This window comes from Tauraco erythrolophus, chromosome 6 (assembly GCF_009769465.1).
Source record: "Tauraco erythrolophus isolate bTauEry1 chromosome 6, bTauEry1.pri, whole genome shotgun sequence".
In the NCBI taxonomy this organism is placed as follows: domain Eukaryota; kingdom Metazoa; phylum Chordata; class Aves; order Musophagiformes; family Musophagidae; genus Tauraco; species Tauraco erythrolophus.
Window position 1 is genome coordinate 26699465 of NC_141470.1, and position 20708 is coordinate 26720172.

General features: G+C 37.8%; 1 protein-coding gene across 1 annotated transcript; it reads left to right on the forward strand.

The window, feature by feature from the left end:
• The first annotated feature begins 488 nt into the window (after positions 1-488).
• CAT (catalase) lies at positions 489-20113 on the forward strand. The gene is made up of 13 exons (XM_086612824.1): positions 489-707; positions 4839-5010; positions 6017-6127; positions 7596-7726; positions 8643-8747; positions 9586-9711; positions 11066-11257; positions 12060-12212; positions 13154-13292; positions 15724-15854; positions 16499-16606; positions 17223-17309; positions 17721-20113. Exons 1-13 carry the CDS (start codon positions 642-644, stop codon positions 17784-17786), a joined length of 1587 nt encoding a protein of 528 aa, XP_086468950.1. The 5' UTR covers positions 489-641; the 3' UTR covers positions 17787-20113.
• Positions 20114-20708: the final 595 nt, after the last annotated feature.

Sequence of the window (20708 nt, forward strand, 5' to 3'; positions counted from 1 at the left end):
TTTAACTACACGCTTGGCAGGTTTGATTTTGCAATTGCAACGTTTTTTTCCCGCTGAAACAAACCCTGCCTCTGGAACTGCCTAAGTAACTGCAGTTTGCACAGTGCCCTCATCCTGCAATTTCCTACGCTACTGAGTAACTTCTCCCTGGTGAGCAGCTTTAGGAAGCCCCGACACCTCAAAACTGAAAACGCACACCATCAACCAAGTTACTTACACACCTCCACATGGCTAATTACACACACTCGAACTCGAGCAACCGGGGAACACCACCGCCCCGCGCTTGCCTATCGCCGCCCGCCGCTGGCTGCTGCGGCGGCGGGCTGCTGCCGCCGGCACCCCGCCTCACACCGCCTGATTGACGCTCCTCTCACCCATTCAGAGCTCGCGCTGCCTGCTGGGCGCGGGGCTATTGGCCGAGGAGGTAGCGGGGGGTGGGCGCAGCGTTGAGGTAAAAGCCGAAGGTGCAGTAGTTCCCGCTACTTGATGGTGCTGCGGAGCGCGGCGGCGGAGGCTCACGGCGCGGTGACCTGCCCGGCGCTGCCTCCTCGCTAGTAGCGAGCACGGTGCCGCCGGGCCACCTCCCGCTTACTTCTCTCCGCACCGCCCTTCCTGCCCTGAGGGTCGCCTAAGCTTGCAAAATGGCTGACGGCCGGGACGACGCCTCGGACCAGCTGAAGCAGTGGAAGAGCCAGCGGGGTTCTCAGGTACTCGGCTGGGTTGCGCGGAGTGGACATTGCGCGCTGCCTGAGGGACTGTGCCCCTCGGCTCCCAGCGCGCCGCTGCGCCCTGCTCTCCGCCCGGCCCGGCTCGGCTCGCTGGGCGCTAACGGTCCGGCCCGCTCCGAAGAGAGGACGATGGGCCCGCGGGCGAGGTCGCCCCGCTGACGGGGGGCCGTGGGGAGCGGGTGAGTCCCGGTGCTGGAGGGCGCAGAGCCCGGGCGTTCCTCTGGCCTGGCGCCTGGCCTGACGGAAAGTAGCTCGGACGGAGCATGGCTCTTGGGGAGCAGGGCTCGGGCGGGCCGCGGAGCTCCGCGCTTGGGCTGTCCCGCGGGGCAGTGGCAGAGGGCGAGGCGCCCTCGCCCCGTATCGCGGAGCTGTCGGCTTGGTGCCGTGCTCCGGAAAACCCAAACCCGGCTGGCGGCTGCCCCCTCGTCCGGAGCGAGAAGGGCCGTCAGCGCTGCTGGCACGGCTGCTTCAGTAACTCTGCCTTGTCCACAGCTTCTCCTTTTAGGCAGGAATGGGGCTTGTCTGTGCCCAAGCAGGCAGGTCCTTGGGCAGACATACAATTTTTTTTTTTTTCGTCTCAAATCAGATATTCACGTTTTTACTTCTGCTATAACATTGATAGAACCCGGTGAAAATGTAACTAGGGAATAGTGCGGAAGATAAGGTACACTCAGCAGTATGTAGAGACTTGTTTACAGGTTTAAGTGGATTGGGGCAAGTGGTTGACTGTAATCGTAACATGTAGTCAACAGCATGGCACTCAGCCTCCTGAAGATGTAGAATATATACTCTAAAATATTTAAGTAAACATATAAACACTGCAAGAGTTGATTTCCCTTCTTCATCAAATCTCTGTGATGCTTTCTACTATGTATTTTCTAATGGAAATGTGTATTTGGCATAAAATGCTTTTTCTGCTGGTTATACTAAGCAACACTCTTACAAAACACAAGTGGATTTCTCAGTTCCCACTGTTTGTAGTTAATAAGTCATCTTTATTTTTTCCTCTCGGTTCTAAAAGGCACTGTATAAAAACTACCTTCCAGTGATGAATTGTGGCTTCATATTCTAGCATGTTTCATGATATTTTCTTTTTGTACCATGAGTAATACGTTTCATATGGATGTTGGCTTTTCTGTAACAAAGCAGTATTTGAATACAGGCGGAGGTTAATTTGAAGATGGGGAGGCAACCCAAAGTCTGTGTTGCGTAAAGAGTCATGAGACTTTAAGATAGAAAGTAGGGAGGACTTACTAGAATTTAAAGTGACTTGTATAAGGTGCAAAGTATCAGTAATGCCTGGAAGTATGTGCTTTGATGTCTGGTGTTTACAACAGCTGTGACTAAAACTCTCCTGGCTTTATTTCCCTTCTTTCTGTCATGGCAAGTTAGTGCTGTAACGAAATACACATGCAGATTTGAAAGTTCTTATCCATTAAGGTTTTGACTTTATTCAGCTCCCAGCCATATGAAAATATAGGCATCAAACAAACTCAAGTCCAAAAGTAGTATGTGAATTCTTCTTAAAGCCACTGTGATTTTTTTTTTCCCCTCTCCCTTCATACTGATGGAACTTATTTTGTGTACCCTACATAACATTATCTTGAAACTAAAGTGAATGTATCCTACCATTTAAAAAAAAAAAAAGGGCTTGTACTTCTAATGTGAATGCTAGAAAGAACCTTTCAGAAAGTCTACCTACACAAGAGGCTGTACAGCCACAAGGCTGTTAAATTTTTTGGTAGGTTTAGTTTTAAAAAGTTCTGTGCTTAGCTACTACTTCTAGTCTTAAATGTTAGCATTATAGAGTAAATGGTTTTTAGACAATGATGTAGTCTGTTGGCTTTGGAAGGGCTACATTACCTCTACAAACATGTATGCTTTGTTGCATGCATAGTTTAAAACTAATATGCAAAGGCTTTTTCTACCCTTGAGGTAATCACATGAATGATATAAAGGCATAGGTGAATCAAAAGGACTGCAAGTCTCCTTAAGACTAAGAATGCACCTTTTTTTTTTAATTCTTTCCTGTCTTTTACCAATCTCTTGCAAGGGCTTTTAGAGAAGAAAGTCACAGATGTAGGTATAGGCATTATAGTCTTACCACTGTGTTCCTTTGATTTAAAAATATTTTATTTAAAGCTAAAGTGGTAACTTTCCTGTAAGTTTTTAAACATCATATTCCTGTTTGTAATCAGATCTATATTGTCTTTTTAAAGTGTGTGTACAAATTTCAGTGCAGGTTAGAATCTTGGGCAACCTGAAGGAGTTGAATTTCTGCTTATTAGCTTTATGCTAATGAAGTGGTGAATGAAGAATAAAGAACCTAGATATTTTGGGAATTCAAGTCAGCAAGAGTAGGGTATTGCATATTAGTAAGAACACATTGGAAATGTAGTTATTCTGTCAAATGTCTTTCATGTGGTTATTCATGTACTTGAGTTAAACAAAGGTATATATAACTTTCCCTGTATACTCTGCCTTATCCAGAACTCTGGATGTAGATGTGAATAATTGTTCTTTCTCTTGCCTTTAAGTTTCCTCTTGGAAAAAACCTGGAGGCTATTCCAGTTCAGTATACTCTTCTGTGAGATCCAGATGGGAATTTTGCTTGTTTACAGTAATTGAAACACTTAAAGCAGAACTTAAGTTGTCAGTGCGAAAGTTGGAATCCCATAAAGTTGCTGATATAATAATGAAGGCCTTTTCATCAAGAGTTACTTTTCCCTTCTCTTCACCATCCTTTTTCTTTTATAGAACTTTAGAAGAAGGAGAACTAGTCAGGAGGGGATGAGTGAGGGTATTCTCATGCATTTCCCATGGTTCTGGTGTGTGGATGCTACTGGCAGAAGAGGGTAGGATGGTATGGATAGAGAGCCCATTTGGATGTGTATCAGTTTAGTGCAACATGTAACTGTGGATTTAGTGTTTAGTGATCTGTGACTCAGATATTTGAGCTCACTCTGTTAACTTTTTTCTTTGTACTGACTTCTATTCTGTTCTTCCAAGTCCTTTACAAACACCACCCTGGCTCCTAACAATAACTGTGCTCCAGGAAATACTGACACTTGCAACCGTCAGGTCTGTGGAGCTGGTGTACCTTTCTTCCTGCATTTTCTATGGTACCTATTAAAATAGGACTGTCTCTTTAGAGGAGCATATGACCCCATATGTGATGCAGATGAAGTCTTTTCCACTGTGATTTTCTTTTTTCAGAAGGTGAGAGTACACTCAGTTGTAGTGCTACAGAGTTCCAGCAGATGTTTATGGAACTTATTCTGGGAGTGGCTGTTTTTTCAAGTACAGGGTCACTCCTGCTTTACAAGTCACTGCAGCTCTAAGTAGCCTGCAAGAGTGATTAACTTAGCCCATACTCGTCATCTTTCCTTCTGTACCAAGTCTATCTTGGAGTTTCCTTAAAGACAATAATGATGCTAGTAAAAAAAAAATTGTAATTTGCTGTCTTTTTGACAGGATTTTTATTGACAGTAGGGCTTTTGTTAATGTTAGTCCTTCCATGGTTCAAGAGTCTAGAGTCATGATGCCTCAGGTCCTCTTGCTTATATTATTTTCCATAGCTCTTCCAAACTAACAGTAATTGTGGTACCCCTTTTTAGTATTTATGCTGTGTGACTATAGCTCTTTTCTTATGCCTCCACTCCTGTGTTGACGTTACTTTCTTTGTTTCTATTCTCCCTTATTACTTTCCAGCAGCTATTCCTTTTCTAGTTCACTCTTTTCATCCTGCCCTGTTGAGACTGGGGACAGACTGGACCTTAACTCATGTTTTAAGGTTAAGACTTCGTATTTTTCTTCAAGCAAGATATATAGTCTTAACAAGTAATACTTCTGAACCATGGAAAATATTCTTGGATTATACATGACTTGAACTCCCCTTCTTAAATAGCCCCAAACATCATAGTAGTATGATAATGTAGTTGGACATCTGTATTTTCTGCAACTAGTTGCAGGATCGTATGCCATTTTGCTATATGCTTGTTAATATGTCCTGTGACACATAATGATTGAACAGGCATGCACACGGTGTGGCTTAAGTATAGAGGTGTTGTAATTTCTGGTATAATGATACTGATTGTCTTTCACTTTCAGAGACCAGATGTCTTGACCACTGGTGCTGGGAACCCAGTAGGGGATAAGCTTAATATTCTGACAGCAGGACCACGTGGACCTCTTCTTGTTCAAGATGTTGTTTTCACTGATGAGATGGCTCATTTTGACAGAGAGAGGATTCCTGAAAGAGTTGTGCATGCAAAAGGGGCAGGTACATTTAAAACACTTTTCTCTGTGTAGAATTAGACTTAAACTTTTGAGTTAGCATGTAGATTGTGACAGAAAGATTGCAACATATTATCTATAATTTAATATTATGGATTATAATAAATACTTATATATCAACAGCAGTAATAAGACCTGGTTTAAAAACTCAATGCCAAAACTTGAAACACTGAAACTTTTCTAAAAAGAAAAAAGAGAGAATAGGTAGTTATAGCCCTTAGATTTTTACTGTATTTGCTGTAGTCTCTGCTTCTTCTATCTGTTCCTCTGTAGTACCCTGTTCCTCTGGAAGGGAAGACTTAACTATCTCTATTTCAGTGTTTGTTAGTGTGTTATTTGATAGAGATTCTTGTCTTTGTCTTCCAGTGTATCTGTCTGTCAAAGCAAGATGATGGTCTGATATCTAAAATAAAAAACAAACTTGTTTTGAAATTTGTTACTGATCTTAGTAGGGTAGAACTGGCACCTCTGATTTTTATGTATTGCCCTAGAAAAATAAAATATGAGACTGAATTTTATTATAATTTGAATGTACATGGGAAAAATTCCGCTGTGGGGGTGGGAAGAACTTTGTTGCTTCATCCAGCTTACAGGTGGACCTAAAAGTTCTGCAACACATACCAGGATTAAAGAAATGCTTATCTTGCTCTGAGATAAATATGCAAATCTTGGCAGAAGAGCATCCAAAAAAACCTACAGTTTGTTAGTTTGCATGGTAGAAATGAGGTCTGTATTGCTGCTGGAAACTGTTAACAATCAGTTAAGGAGGGGAGAGTGAGCATCATGCAAGTAGTATTTTGTGTTAAGTAAACTTCCTTTTGTGAAAATAGATCGAGTGGTTTAGCACATGGGTATAGGCTTCATTTAAACTGGTGTACTTCTATGTTTCCTTTTGACTTAAAGTTGTATGTTGGACCATAATGGAATAATAGATATGCTATGAGTAGAAGGAAAGTATCTACATCTGGTATTTTGAAATTACTTTTTTTCAGGAGCCTTTGGCTATTTTGAAGTCACTCATGATATTACCAATTATTGTAAGGCAAAAGTGTTTCAACACATTGGAAAAAGAACTCCGATTGCTATACGATTCTCCACTGTTGGTAAGGCTCTGAAGTTATTGTGTGTCTTTACATGTGTACCATAGTTACGCTGATAGCAATGTTTGCATTGTGGAACACTTCATGTACTTAAGGTAGTTTGAAATGCTCTCTGCCAACCAATTCTTCTGTGAATTTCATTTAAATTGTGAGACCTTAAGCAGCTTCTGCATCTTTCTGTCAGAGTTTTCTGGAAACCCTTTTCCCTCTAGAATGTGAGAGAAAGGATAGTCTAAGCTATCTTTTTGTTCTGATGTTCTTGCATTGTTTCTGGATGGATTGTAATCAACACTTGCATATTGCAGTTTAATACTTGAAAGTTAAATACCTATAATCTGTTATTGTAGGAATGTTTTGGAGATGAATATTTATTCTTCTGTGCCTAGTACTTACTTTACAGCAGTCATCTGTAAATAAACTCTTATAATTCTCAGAGCCGAATGCATAAACTACCAAAGTCTTAAATACTATTAGTTAAAATGTGCATTATGATCAATATCTTGTCTGATAGAAAAATGATCTTTCATTTTTTAAATGAAATGCTTTAAAACATACGTATTACTCCTCTGTCTGTCTTTAAAAGAAATCCTAGTGAGGATTCAGTTCTGGAAGTAGTGTTGGAGATAAAAAAAAAGTAGTCCAACAAGGCTCAAGGAGCTGCTGGCTTTAGCCTACTGGCTTTTTCCTGTGTCACCAAAATTTAAGGGGTTATGGAATGTTATATGAGGGAAAGACATGCAGCTGAGTTTGATCTGAGGATTGTGTGCCAAAGTGGGTTGTTGCATCATTACCTTTCCTTTCCCTGCTCTGTTTGAACATGTTTCTTCTTAGCTGTTCTGTAGTACACAGGTTTGTGGGGTTTTTTTGAGAGAGTGAGAGTCCTTGTTATTTCATTGTGATGTTTAGCATTAGCTGTTCCTGAATACTTCTGGAACACACTGGCTCAGGTATTGTGGTAGGCACTTCTGCTCTGGTGTAAAGATATTCATTGAAAGGAGTGTTTTGGGTAAAGCAGGAGAGGAATTAAGAATTTGAACTCTTCTATAGTAAGTTCCATTTTTTATTAGGCATGCTATTTAGATTGCTGTCTTCCAAATGAGAGATTTCACAGTGGGATTTGATGCACAGGAGCTAAAGTGTTTTTAGCCAATTCAGCCTTATGGTCTGATGTTGTCTCTGTTAGTGATAATGCAAATTACACTCTTAATTAGTTCAAGTGGATATACTTGTTTTTTTTCTTTCTTTTGACTGTGGCCCAAATGCTGGGGTGCGTGTCTGTTCACACTTTGGAAACTTCCAGTGCCTGAAGTATTGCTGACAATATGCCAAAAGTTCCTTGGTATGGAAAAGACTTAAATTAAACCCTGCCCTTTTAGGAATTTATGGCATATTCTTGTTCTAGGTTTTTATGCTTAAAATTTGTATGCATTTCCTATCATTACACTTCTCTATGTTCATGTGTTCCTTCAAGCTGGAGAATCTGGGTCAGCTGATACAGTTCGTGACCCTCGAGGCTTTGCAATGAAATTCTATACAGAAGATGGTAATTGGGATCTTGTGGGAAATAATACTCCTATCTTCTTTATTCGGGATGCAATATTGGTGAGTAAGCACAAAAGATGAGGGTAGCTTGTCAAAGAATCCTGAAGTTCATTCACATCTTGTTCTTGCTTCACTGGGAAGCAAAAGCTGTTGTTTTGACATATTTAAACTTTATTGTTTATTAGATGCCCAGAACATTTTTTTACTTGAAAAGGTGTTATTTAAAAAAAATAATTAAGAACTAATGCTTGAGTACTTACATGGCTTCATACTACAACTAGCATGCACATGTAATTGTGTTTGCTAGTGCATATGCCACAGCAGAATAGCCAGCAAGTAAGTACACTATTGTGTTTTTAACTTCAGAGCTGATCATTTTCACTGGTGTTCAGATTAGCTGTTTTAATCTGTAGACAGTTTTTTCATTTTGAGGCTATTTGGCGTGGGGGGAAAACTTTTCACTTCAAAAGTTTTTTTGCAAATTCTTTTTATTAAATCTGTTTTTTTTTGTCTCTTAGTATAAGTTTAACATCGCTTTAAGTAGAGGGGCTTTCCTTGAATGGTGGAATTCTGCACAGATATTTTTAGTATCTCCATAGTAATTTACTAGTCAGCTATTCAGTAAAGTTCAGATACACAAATTTGAGAAGATTTACCTCATTTTACTGGTCACAGACCGAAAGCATTCTTTAGCTTTGAACAGTCTGTTTGTCCTAATTGTAAATGTTTCACTTTACTCTAATTTTACTGGTCTGTGAATGAATTTGGCTGCAGGAGGGGTATAAGAATAGAAGATTTTTTTCAGTGATTTTATAACTTTATCTCATCTTCCAGCGTGCTGTTCATTTCATAGTTAAGTGTATTGAAACAACTGTTTGTTTTGTTTTGTACCAAGAATTGCTTGTTATACACCATATAATTACAGAACTCTTTTTTTCCTCCTCCTTCCTCTCTTCTCCAATTCTGGACAAATTAGTTTCCATCCTTCATTCATAGTCAAAAGAGGAACCCTCAGACGCATCTGAAGGATCCAGACATGGTGTGGGACTTCTGGAGTCTTCGACCTGAGTCTTTGCATCAAGTAAGGTTCTCCTTTGACTTTATTTTGTATGATTAAGAAAATCATGTTATGACAGCATATGTTTTTAACTCTTTTCCATGCTTTGTCTAGAAGCCTACATAATCTTCTAGGAACAGTAAAGATGAAAGGCCTATAATAACTGTGTATCTAGCCTTTTTTCTTGTAATGGCTCTGTAAAAGATGACCTTCTTGTTTAACAATCCTATTTTATATAGGGATGAAGGGAAAGTTGCTGAGTTTTCTAACACTAAAGCAGTGGAGACACTGATGAACAACAAACTGTTAATGTTAAAGAACAGTAAAGTACTGTGAAAGTAATGCTATTGCATGTAAGCTTATTTAAAGCTGTATATTGTGTAGCGCATTAGATCAACTCAAAAAATTACTAGAATTCACAGTGCATTCTAGTTATTCTGAAATGTATTTGTATCTAAATGTTATGCAAAAAAGCTGATAAAAATTAAAAATGTATTTGTGGTTTGCTTGTTTTTTTAAAAAGAAAATGGGTTCATACACAAGTCTCCCAATAATTAGTAATTGGAAAAAGTACCACAGACATGGTTTCTCATCATACCTTGCTAGGTAAATGTCTCATACTTCGCCGAATATTTCACATGGACATAAAACTTCATGCAGGTTTAGTTCACAATTATTCTTTGTGCAAAACCGAAGCGATCTTACTACTTTAACGCTCTTAAACTAGAAATTCCTTGAGGAATTAATGACATTAAGATGGTTTCCAGTGATGCAGGTTAATGCAATAAACAAACTTTGCTTGAATGGTCGCTTTGTCCTTGATCTGGCGAGCCCATTAATATTGTTTGATCCTTCTCTTTAGGTGTCTTTCTTGTTCAGTGATCGTGGTATTCCTGATGGTTATCGCCATATGAATGGATATGGATCGCATACTTTTAAACTGGTTAATGCTAGTGGAAGAGCAGTTTATTGCAAATTCCATGTGAAGGTATTGATAACTTTTTCCAGTTATCTGTTGGAAGTATAAATCATATTGGATTAAGAGGTTTAAATAGATTGTCTAAAAATGTTCTGTGACTTCTCAAGTTTCATTCAGAAAAGACTTAGTGCATAGACTCAGTCAAAAAGGCGTGAGGTTTTTTATATCAGTTGCATGCTTTTAACAAATATGGGCATCATTGTTCTTCCTATGACACAGTAGGTATTTACTGGACTATAATGAGCTTTTCTTTGGGGAACTGTCTCTTGTTACTGGAGAAATCAATCTACTTGTTGTGTGAGCTCTGAGCATCTAGCTCAGCTTATTGTATTTCAGCCTCATACCACTAGGTGTTTTGGGTGTGAAGCTGTGCAAGAACTTACTGTTGGGCTCCTTTGCCAGCATTCAGTGCAGATGCAAGAATCCTAGAGCCCTTTGGAAATGTATTTTATTCAGTGTGTGCTATGTTCCTGTTTCATGTTCATGGCTACACAGTGGTTCAGATTCAACAGATGCTTTTTCAGGTAAAAGTTCTCTCGTTCTGGATCTGTTTTTGTTTCCATTTTTCTTCTGGATATGAGCTGCATTGATCTAGTATTTCTAAGATGCCCTCAACTGTATACTGAAATATGAAAACTTTGTTTCCAAGAGCTCTGCAGCTGAAGCTCTCAGAACCTCACAGAACTTCCACAATTTTGGGAGAATGCAATCTCTAGCATATCTCTCTTGAAAACAACTTCCCTTTGAAGCTTTAAAGGCCTTCTTACATTATTAGACTTTAGTGGAGACTGGACATCTATCTTTGAAGGAAGAATTCAGAAACCATTATGTTAAACTAAGGGCTTATATAACAGCTTTTACCTTTCAAATTGTAAAAGCTTATTAGAGAGGTGTTTTTTTTAGTTAGTGCTAGAATTGTCACAGAAATGGGGGGTGGGGGTAGGAAATTAAGCCTTGTAGAATCTACAGCTTTCAGCCCTGAGGGCTGCAACTGTTTTATCACTTTATGTTGGCATGTGATCCATAGGAAAAGGTGGGATGATGAGGCAATAAAGGAGCACTCTGTCCTGTAAGGGGAGAGGGGGAACCTCTTTACCTGATGTGCTGCAGGGATCATGCCTTTTAGTGTCTTGCATTCTGTGGTATAGCATTGCATGTTTGTATCACTGTTATCAGAGAACTAATTTTTATCTAGAAGGCAGCTGTTGAATGTCCTATTATTCTGAACTCAAATTATTGGAGATTAGAACATGGACAATTGCATTCTTGGATTATAAGTCTTGTTAAAGTACATGGTTATTAATGATTTTTGTAATACTTTCTGCATGTTGTGACTGGTGCTACTACTTGTATTGCTTTTTAGACTGACCAAGGCATCAAAAATCTTCCTGTTGAAGAAGCAGGAAGATTGGCTTCTACTGATCCCGATTATGGAATACGTGATCTTTACAATGCCATTGCCAAGGGGGACTATCCATCATGGACTGTCTACATTCAAGTTATGACATTTGAAGAAGCAGAGAAGTTCCCATTTAATCCTTTTGATTTAACTAAGGTATTTCTGATACTGTTGTAAATATTCAATTTCAACTAGTCCCTATCAATAAAGTTAGTCTGTCCTTTCTATTCTTCCCTTCTATTTAAGTGTACTCTTTATTATATGGCCATAATGAGTCAGAAATCCTGGAGATGAAATTATATTGATGTTACTTTTCCTCAGTGAAATGTGGATAGGGCTTGATTCCAGGCATGTAGATTACAAGTGCTCCGCATTTCCGAAATGTGATCTCAGATCATACAGTCATACTCTGAGCTCACTAGTTTTAAGTGCTGTTGACAGTGCAGCTTCTTATTGTTGGTCTGAGTTTTGTCAGACTTCCAATTACTGTTCCAAAGAATTGCTTGTTGAAAGATACTAGCGTAAACTTGTATTACCTTTTTTCCTCTAATATTGCTCTCCCAAAATAGCTGAAGTCTTTTGAACTTGAAAGTACAGGCTCAGACAACAAAGAAAAGGCTAAGCTGTTTGTGTTTTGGAGTAGCTGAAAAGAATCATGATACTAGTTCCAGCTATGATATTGCATTCCTAGGCAGTTTTTCAAGTGCTTATGGGTATTTTATTTAAGTAGTCAAGTGCTGGGATGATGAAATAAGTTGCATTAGTACTCTATTAATTGCAAAAGACTTCTTGAAAGTAAGATGTTTCTCAAAATGTTTGTTAGCAAAAATTAAATTTCTTCAGTAATACATTTTTTTTAATGAAGACTTAAATCAGGCAAATACTGCCTAGTAATTATTTAAGCTGCATAATATTATAATATTGTTGATTTGTAGTGTGTGTGTGTTATATCTTACAGATTTGGCCACATGGTGACTACCCTCTGATCCCTGTGGGAAAGCTTGTCTTGAACAGGAATCCTGTCAATTACTTTGCAGAGGTAGAACAGATGGCATTTGATCCGAGCAACATGCCACCTGGTATCGAACCTAGCCCTGATAAAATGCTGCAGGTAAGCTACAATGCACATAAGATTTTACTTGAAGAGCATTATGTTTGCTTTGCTGTTTGTGAAAGCGTTCCTATCCTTGTATGTGTAGCAGCAGTAAACCTGACAGATGAAAAGCAACTGATTTTTTTTTAAATTTTTTCGTGGCTATTTTTTAATGATTACTATTTGATGCACTTATCCAAAATTGAAAGAGAACAAGAAAGAACTGAAGGAGTAGAAAATCTAGAATTTACAGGGCCTTGGTAACAGGTGTCAAAGTTGATGGGGAAATCTGTCAGTCTGGCAAGAAGTATGGGATAAAACCATAGCAGCAATGCTTATTTATTCATACTTTTACGCTATGTCTTAGAATTATAAAGACTTATGAGTATGAGAGGTGGACTTCAAATGCTCTGAAATACGCATATAAGTAATTGTAGTTCTCTTGTTTTGCCTCTCTTCACTCCAACAAACTTAGTGGTCAGAATCAGTCTGTCTTCTTGGCATCCAGATGTCACTAGAACTGCTTCAGATTCAGTTCAGTAAATAAATAAGGGACTGCCCTATTCCAGATGTAATCAATTTTTAAATATAAGGTTGAAAATAAGTAGGAAAATATTCTATTATTTCTTAGCAATGTTCGGCACTATTCTAGTCACTTTCATCTTTACATGTGTAACTGTTTTCCTGCTTCAGAATAGGTTTAGCATTCCGAAACTGGTAGGAAATACCTAGTTGTGTAAAATGCAACTCAACCTGCCATTCTTCACTGGTGTTCCAGCAGAGTTAGTTTGTGGCTGAGTGTTGCTTTGGACATAATTTGAAGTATGTCAGGAACATACATGAAAAGAAAACAGTCTTCTCCCTTTTACTGTTTAATGTATAGTGCTTTGAATTGACATATATCACTTAAGTGATCTCTTTCAGCAAGTACTAGTTAATGTTTGTGATAAATATTTTAGGGTCGTCTTTTTTCGTATCCTGACACTCATAGACACCGTCTGGGACCCAACTACCTACAAATTCCTGTGAACTGCCCTTTCAGAACTCGTGTGGCCAATTATCAGAGGGATGGACCAATGTGTGTTTCTGACAACCAAGGTAGTAGTGAAAATATCTTCAAATATAATGATACTTACGCATGTATTGCAGAATTCTTTTCACAGAGGATTTTAGATACTTGCTAAACAAGTAGTTTTTTAATGTTAGTAACTTACTGTACTGTAAGAAATGCTACTTTTTCTCCTCAACCATTCAGTCTCTTGTGATGGTTTTCCCCCAACTCAGATATCACTGTATAATTTCCTGAGCTTCAGACTTCCCAGGATAACTATTTTTTCCCTTTTATGTGAAAACTGTTCCTTACCTCTAATACTCTTTGTCAACCTTTCTATACCTTTCCTTATATTACTAGATTCTCTTTGAGATTACTTGGCCTCGCCTGCAGTTGTTATGAATCTGCCATATGCTCTTTTCTGCAGAGTGCCCTAAATTAGTCCTGCTGTTCCTAAGACTCTTTAACTTGACGCTCACCAGCAATCAGAAAGTAATTTACTTCAAACTATCCAAATGAATTCAAGATCTATTTGACAATCCTTAGAACCCATGATTGTGCACATATAAAGTTACATACATTTCTCTTTCCCATGTGAATTTACATGGCAAATAAAATTGCTTTCAGAAAAGCCATTTTCATCGACTGTTTTGATATCATGAGATTATGTGTCAGTATAAATAGCTAGCTTTGATTTTGACTGAGTTAAAGTTTGCAGAGGCTAAGCTGTCAATTTATTATTTGCCTCCTTTTCAGGTACCTTTATGAATGTGTTGAATAGCACTAGTCTTTGCATAGGTCCTTAGGGAGGGTCTACCTGATTAATTCTTCTTACTACAAAGTGACCCTTTATTCCTCAGCTTTGTTATTGATATGATGCTAACTGACAAGATAGACTTTTATCCTGTTATCTCCTGTTTGAGGGATCTTGTTGAAAGCATTCTTAAATCTCAATGTGTTGTGTTGCCTTCATCACTCTTATTTGTGCATCCACTGTATGTATCTTTTCAGACTTGTACAAGTATTGAGAATCAAAGCTTTGCTGTAAAACATAAGCATGTTTGTGCAGGTTACAGAATCCATTCTCTACATCTTTTAAGACTTTAAAAGAAGGACGTGGATGTTCCTTATAGAGCTTCAGCCTTGTGTAAAGTGATTGATAGTCTCTTAACTATAGGTGTTTTTCAGTTCCATGTATATGACTTCTACTCGCTACAAGTAGACTCATTTTTAATTTTGTAAACAGTGGGGAAAAGGGGTTTTCTTCTGGGTTCCTGAAAAGTGGAATGTTTGTCTTTATGTACTTGTTTAGAATCCGTGCGTATCTCTTCTATTAATCCAGGAAAGGAGACTTTGTTTGGATGCTTAGGCAGGAGGTGAGGAGTTTGTTTAAAAGCATTAAAACCAAGTGAAGCTTAAGATATGTTTAAAAACTTACAAATAGGTCTTTAAGAGAAAAAGGATTGCAGGAGAACACCTCCAGTCAAATGATTCAGTTATATCCCTAGTTAGCGTTCCTTTAAAGACTTCTAGAAACATGCTTGTTAAAGAGGAATTAATAGAAAAAGTTCTAAGATATTAATTATTTAAAATGAAGAAATATGCCTGAGAAATGGTTTCACAAAACTAATTACTACCTTTATTTCTACTTCTAGGCAAAAATCTAATCTAAAAATAATAGAGGTGGCCTAAACTTCTTTGAGAAATCTGCATTTGCACTTTTTAGATTTCAAGACTTTCATGTGCTCAGTCCAATTTAAGCTGCATTGCTTTCTGATTTCCAAGAGATTGCGAAAGGCAAGAGTAAAAATGCCAAGATTAGAGGTTTAACTTTTCAGCAGGTTGTGTTCTGTCAGTGTTTGCACAATAGTGACTGTTACAAAACAGAGTAAACAAGGATATACTTAAGTTATGCCTCATGCCCAAACCACTGTATTCCTCTGGGCTATGAATTCTAATGTTTCCTGAAGGATGAGAGGGAAATATTTGGAAAACAAGAACTTGAGAACAGTGCCTCCTGTGAAAGAGCAATAAACTTGGTTTTATGCAGTTATGTAAGTTCATTGTGTTTAAAATAAACCCCTTACGTAGTTAAGGTTAGTAGTACTTCAAATATGCAGATGAAAGTGTATTTTTTTATGCTGCCTTGGACTAAAACTTTGAATTATTTCCATGACCTTGTCTATTAAAATTGTCTGAGCAATATTGTTAAGAGTGGCCAGACCTCCTGATTTCTGAATCAAATCAATTTTTTCCCCAAAAAGCTATTGAAATTATGTTTTTAATACATACTGTTAAGTACTGTCTTGAAGACACAGCTCCTTGTGTTGAGCTATATGTTGACAGAAAAATGCTGACAACTGGTTTTAATAAAATGAATCATAACTGGGTAGGCAAAGAACATTTTCTGTCTTCTGACTTAATCTGAGAGCGCTGGTGTCTGACTATTTTTGGTTTTGGGGGGGGATTTGTTTTCAGGTGGTGCCCCAAACTATTATCCAAATAGTTTTACTGGTCCGGAAGATCAGCCCTTGGTAAGGGAGAGCCGCATGTCTGTTTCGGGAGATGTGCAGCGCTTTAATAGTGCAAATGAAGATAATGTGACCCAGGTATGATGTATGAAGAGGCTTTACATTGCTTATTACATAAGATGAGTTTATAGGATAAGCTTAGAGGATCTCGATAAGAATCATTTGCGCATGCCTTCTGTCTGAAGCATCTGGGCTAACCTGAAGTTCAGCTCTCATGAGAGCTTGGAAGGTCTCCATACAGTTTAATTTCATGAATAACTGAACTTTTGCTGACAGGACAGTTAGTGAATTCTCACAGACCTTGGCCATCCATATTCTGGGCACTGGTAACGGGAGGTTGTGACTTTGAATACCCACAGACACCAATCAGAAGAAGACAAAGTAGAGTATGCATGTAATGTAATGGTCATCAGTTCCTGAATTAGACCCCAGCAGCATTATTTGTTTCCATTAATTTGATAAGTAACAGTTATTCCAAACTAGAAATGGAAAGAGCTATTAGCAGGCTTGCTAAACTCTCCCTCTGTTCCCCACCCCCTAAATTGGTGGTCTTTAGAGTTAAGTATTTTGAGTGTGTTAAGTGTTGCGTAACTAGTAAATGAAAGCTATTGTTTTTCAGTAATAATGAATCCTAAAAGTCTAGTTAAGTATTATTGGCTGCTACAGGTAGAATTGACTTGCTTTTGGGAATTTCAAAATAAAAGTTTGTTTCTGATTATAAGGTGAGAGAATTCTATACCAAAGTGCTGAAGGAGGATGAACGCCAAAGGCTGTGTAAAAATATTGCTGATCATCTTAAAGATGCCCAACTCTTCATTCAGAAGAGAGCTGTAAGTGGCCTTTTTGGTTTTTAGCCTTTGCTCTTTATTCCAGGTTTTTTTCTTGCAGTCTAGTGACTTTGTCAAAATAGCAATATGCTATGGAAAAGAAGGTATGAAATTCTCTGAGAAAGCAACTGCTATATTTTTCTTATGCTGGAATTATTGCTACAGAACACTTAAATATGTGTGTATTTATATAATATAAATAACGTATAACGTGTTAAGTAACTTCTTCCTGATGGGAAGAATGGGATTGATGTTGAGCATCAAGGGTGATAAATGTTTAGCTTGGTGTTTTAGAAACCAGGTGACTGCCAGTGTAAGGTTTTGCTCTAAACAAGGAAAAGGGAGTGAGGGCCAGGGAGGGATTGGATCTTCATCTTTCCCAGTGGTACTCTGTTTAAATCAGTAAAGAGCTGTAAATGATAAATAGAAATAATGTTTGAAGATGTTCATAGCTCCTTTCTGACTGGTCAGAATTAAACTTTTAGAAAAGTTTTCATCCTCCTTTTCTTCCTTATAATATATACTACTTGTAGACCACAGAGCAGAAAATGTGTTAAAGAATACATTTGAAGTGGAAGAAAAAATCTTGTTGTCTTTTCTGTTCTATCTTCCTATTTAGGTGAAAAACTTCACTGATGTTCATCCTGACTATGGTGCCCGTATTCAGGCTTTGCTTGACAAGTACAATGCTGACAGTGGGAAAAATGTATGCTAATGATTTCTGTAGTTGAATTTCAACCGGCCGTGAGTTATCTTGACTACTTTTGTAAATCAAACAAAGTGAGAAATTGGTCTCGGTTCCTGCTTGGTTTAAATGGCAGAAGTCAGTGCATGTATAATTAGAAAATTATGGAATATAACTCTAATTACAGTTAATTAAATGTTGATTAACCAATGATGTACAACTTGGGTTTTTGTAAGGTTTCTGGAAGATAAAGCTATGTGATATGCAATGCGTTCGGGTTGATTCTTTAGATAAAATGATTACCCACTCTTTGTAATGGTAATGAAATATTTCCATAAGCCTTTCCTGGGCTCAGTGCTTTTTTTTCCCCGAAGTTCCTCTAACTACTTTTAATGCAACTTGCTCTGAACATTTCTTTTGTATTATTTCTAGGATGTAATTAGGACATATACACAGTCTACCTCTCGTGTGTCTGCCAAAGAAAGATCCAACTTGTAAAGTGTGCTACAGAGATTTACTCTATGAATGTTACGTCCTTACAGCTGCAGGACAACGCATTGAAGATATTAATGAATGTAGTGAACTTCCACACAAACATAGAAGTGTTTTACAGGCTTGACTTATTAAGCTTTCAAGTGCCTGTGTCTGTGTTGGAAACTAGGTAACACAAGCTCACAATCTTAGTGCCTTTCAACACTAGTGTTTTTCTGCTTGTTAACAACAAAGTGTTTTTAAGGAAATTCACGATTAAAAGTTGCCTTCATTTCTGGAAGCAAACACAAGTTTAGTCAAAATACTATTTCATTTTTTAATTGTTAAACTTTCCTGGCTGAATTGCGTAATAGAACTTCTATAATGATACTGTGATTATCCTTATGGATAAACTTGTTCATGTTAAAGTTGATGTCGCTCAATATTTCTAATAAAATAGGTATTTGTATGTATTTGTAGACGCTTCCTTTGAATTTCATTTTTGGCCTTCCAGAAGTAAAATGGTGATATGCAGTAGTTTGAGTAAAATGTTGGGTATATCTCATTCCTTATGAGAGAAATTAAGCTAACTAGAAATTTTAATCTCCATATATGTAAATTTTATTCCTAATATGTGTTTTAAGATAATATTTGCTTACTAATGCTAGGGTGGATATAACTGACCTAAGGGAGATAGGAAAGGATATTTTCTTATTGCATACACTTTCCAACTAAATTAATTACATCTTACAGTTGTTTAGGCAGAGGAAATTCTTCCTTCTAATCTGTAAGCATGTAAATAGAAAAATAATAGTTTTCCAAGTGTCTCAGGATTTAACTTCTAAATCTATGAATATTTTTCTTGGCCAAATTCAAGTTCAAGCACTTTGAAAGCTATTCTTGATAGTTCCTGAAATGCTGTTATCTTACTGCCATAATCTGATACCACTATCTATTGATCAAGCCAGAGAGAGTTTTCAGAGTTTGACTTCAATTGAAGTGGCATGTTTGTATGAATATGGGTATCTATAGCTATATATACAAAACCTGATTTTAGGTGTGTTGTATCGTTGCCTAGTATTTGCAGTTTTGTTAATGACTGCAAAAGATTTTGGAACCCTTTGGATTGAAAAGTGTTTCCTATTAGTATTCCGTAGATCCAAAGGCGTTTCTTTAGCTTGGTAATGTTTCTTTTTGTCTTCAGTCTTGGAGTATAATCTTTGATCAGTGCTAATTGGCATAAAATGAAAGTGTTTGCATTTGAGAACTTAGAGCAATAGTTAAATGATAATTACAGAATTTCTGGACTTACCTTGGTTGAATCTGAATAGTGATTGCCTAAGAAAGCATGTTGTCAGCATCTGAATGCTTTACTACATAAGCACACAACAAAACCAAGGCTTTATTGTTTTACAAGAGCCAAAATCCCACCTAGTATTTTAGGCAATTATTTGGAAAGTGTTACCCGGTCATGGAGCAATTAGTGTCCAAGCTGACTGTTGGAATTTTGAATAAAACTCTGTCATACCTGTTGTGCATTGAAGTTGGTCCTAACAGACCAAAAGAGTTTCAGAAGTGTGCTCAGTAGGATCAGGCAATTAATTCACCATGCATCTGAAGTCCTGGCAAGTTTTAACAACTACTTTGCCTGTTACTTCTTCCTCTTCCCTTGCCAAAGAGATCAATGTCTATGTGTAATTAATCCAGATCCTGGTTGCGCAGCTTTACCCTTTGTTTGAAAGATTTGTTTTCCTTGTTTCCCTGCTGATACTGCCACATCAGCATTTAGATTGGAGAAAGCATGAATGATGGATGATACAACTTCAGACTGCAGCTACTAGCTTTTAACTCAAGCAAATATTATACAGGTTTCAAATCACAGCAGGTTTCTTTTCAATGTTGAGTGTGTTTGCGGGTCTGTCTTGAGATCTATTTTGAATAGAAGTACTTCCTGATTTGGCATTCAAGTGTGGATTGGCATTCCAAGAAGTGGTGGCAGATAGATAAGAGTAGATATTAAGTGCTGTTCTATTAAACTCTAGAAAGCTGCTTCTTCTCGAACTCATTTATCTACTAACCTCTTGTGAAAAATTAACTGTGATTTAGATGCAGTAAAATAATATGAACTGATAGCCTGCAATTCTGGGATTCATTTGGATTTTTATGTGATCAGACAGATGAGAGCTGAAAGAGCTACATGAGTGGGTGGGAATATTTCTTGCTGGAACATAGAATCCTGTTGAGTTTTGGAAAAGAATGAGCGAGACTTGATCTTTAGTTTTGGTTGTGTCTGCTACATGGATTATATGTCTTTTTCTTTTATTTCTGAAATAAAACTGAATTTAAAAATCTTGGCAACATGTTGTCTGTTTTCTGTATCAATGTTTTCACATAGTTTATTTTAGTCTAGGAAGCTTATACCTTCATCTGATTCTTTTTTTTTTTAGATTATGCAGAAGGTGTTGAACTTCTGGGTAATTGGTATCTATTTCAGAATTTAGTAGTTTGGCCTATGTGGGCCCTGACTGCCAACAAGAACCTTGGACTCAAGGCTGAAGCTTGGAATTCATGTGTAGGGGCCAAGCACTAAATTCCTCTCAACTCTGATATGGGAAATTACTTGTTAGGAACCTTCTCTTTAATTTCCTAAGCCTTCAGAAAAGGGAATACTGCTCACATCTGTGGTACAGCAGTTCCTACAATTGTGTGCACCATATGAACGGGGAAAAATTTGTTGTCCTGCTTTACTGTGGGTTTTGTTGATGATGCGTTACTTTGCTGAAGATGCCTTTCTTTGCTGAAGAACCTTTTGATATTTTTAGTCTTAAAAACTTTGGTAGCAATTTACAGAATTGTCACAAGGTTGTCTAGTCTTTCATTGCAGTTCACTCAAATTTTAGGGAAGGACAGTTCCTAGTATTTTAACAGTATATAGAGTTGAAATATAGC

Bases quoted from the DNA above. Each gene is read 5' to 3' on its own strand.
- CAT (XM_086612824.1), top strand. From the start codon at position 642: ATGGCTGACGGCCGGGACGACGCCTCGGACCAGCTGAAGCAGTGGAAG. The intron at 13,293-15,723 runs GTAGTAGTGAAA...ATTTGTTTTCAG, and splicing joins GTGTGTTTCTGACAACCAAG to GTGGTGCCCCAAACTATTAT. The intron at 17,310-17,720 runs GTATGCTAATGA...TATTATTTCTAG, and splicing joins ATGCTGACAGTGGGAAAAAT to GATGTAATTAGGACATATAC.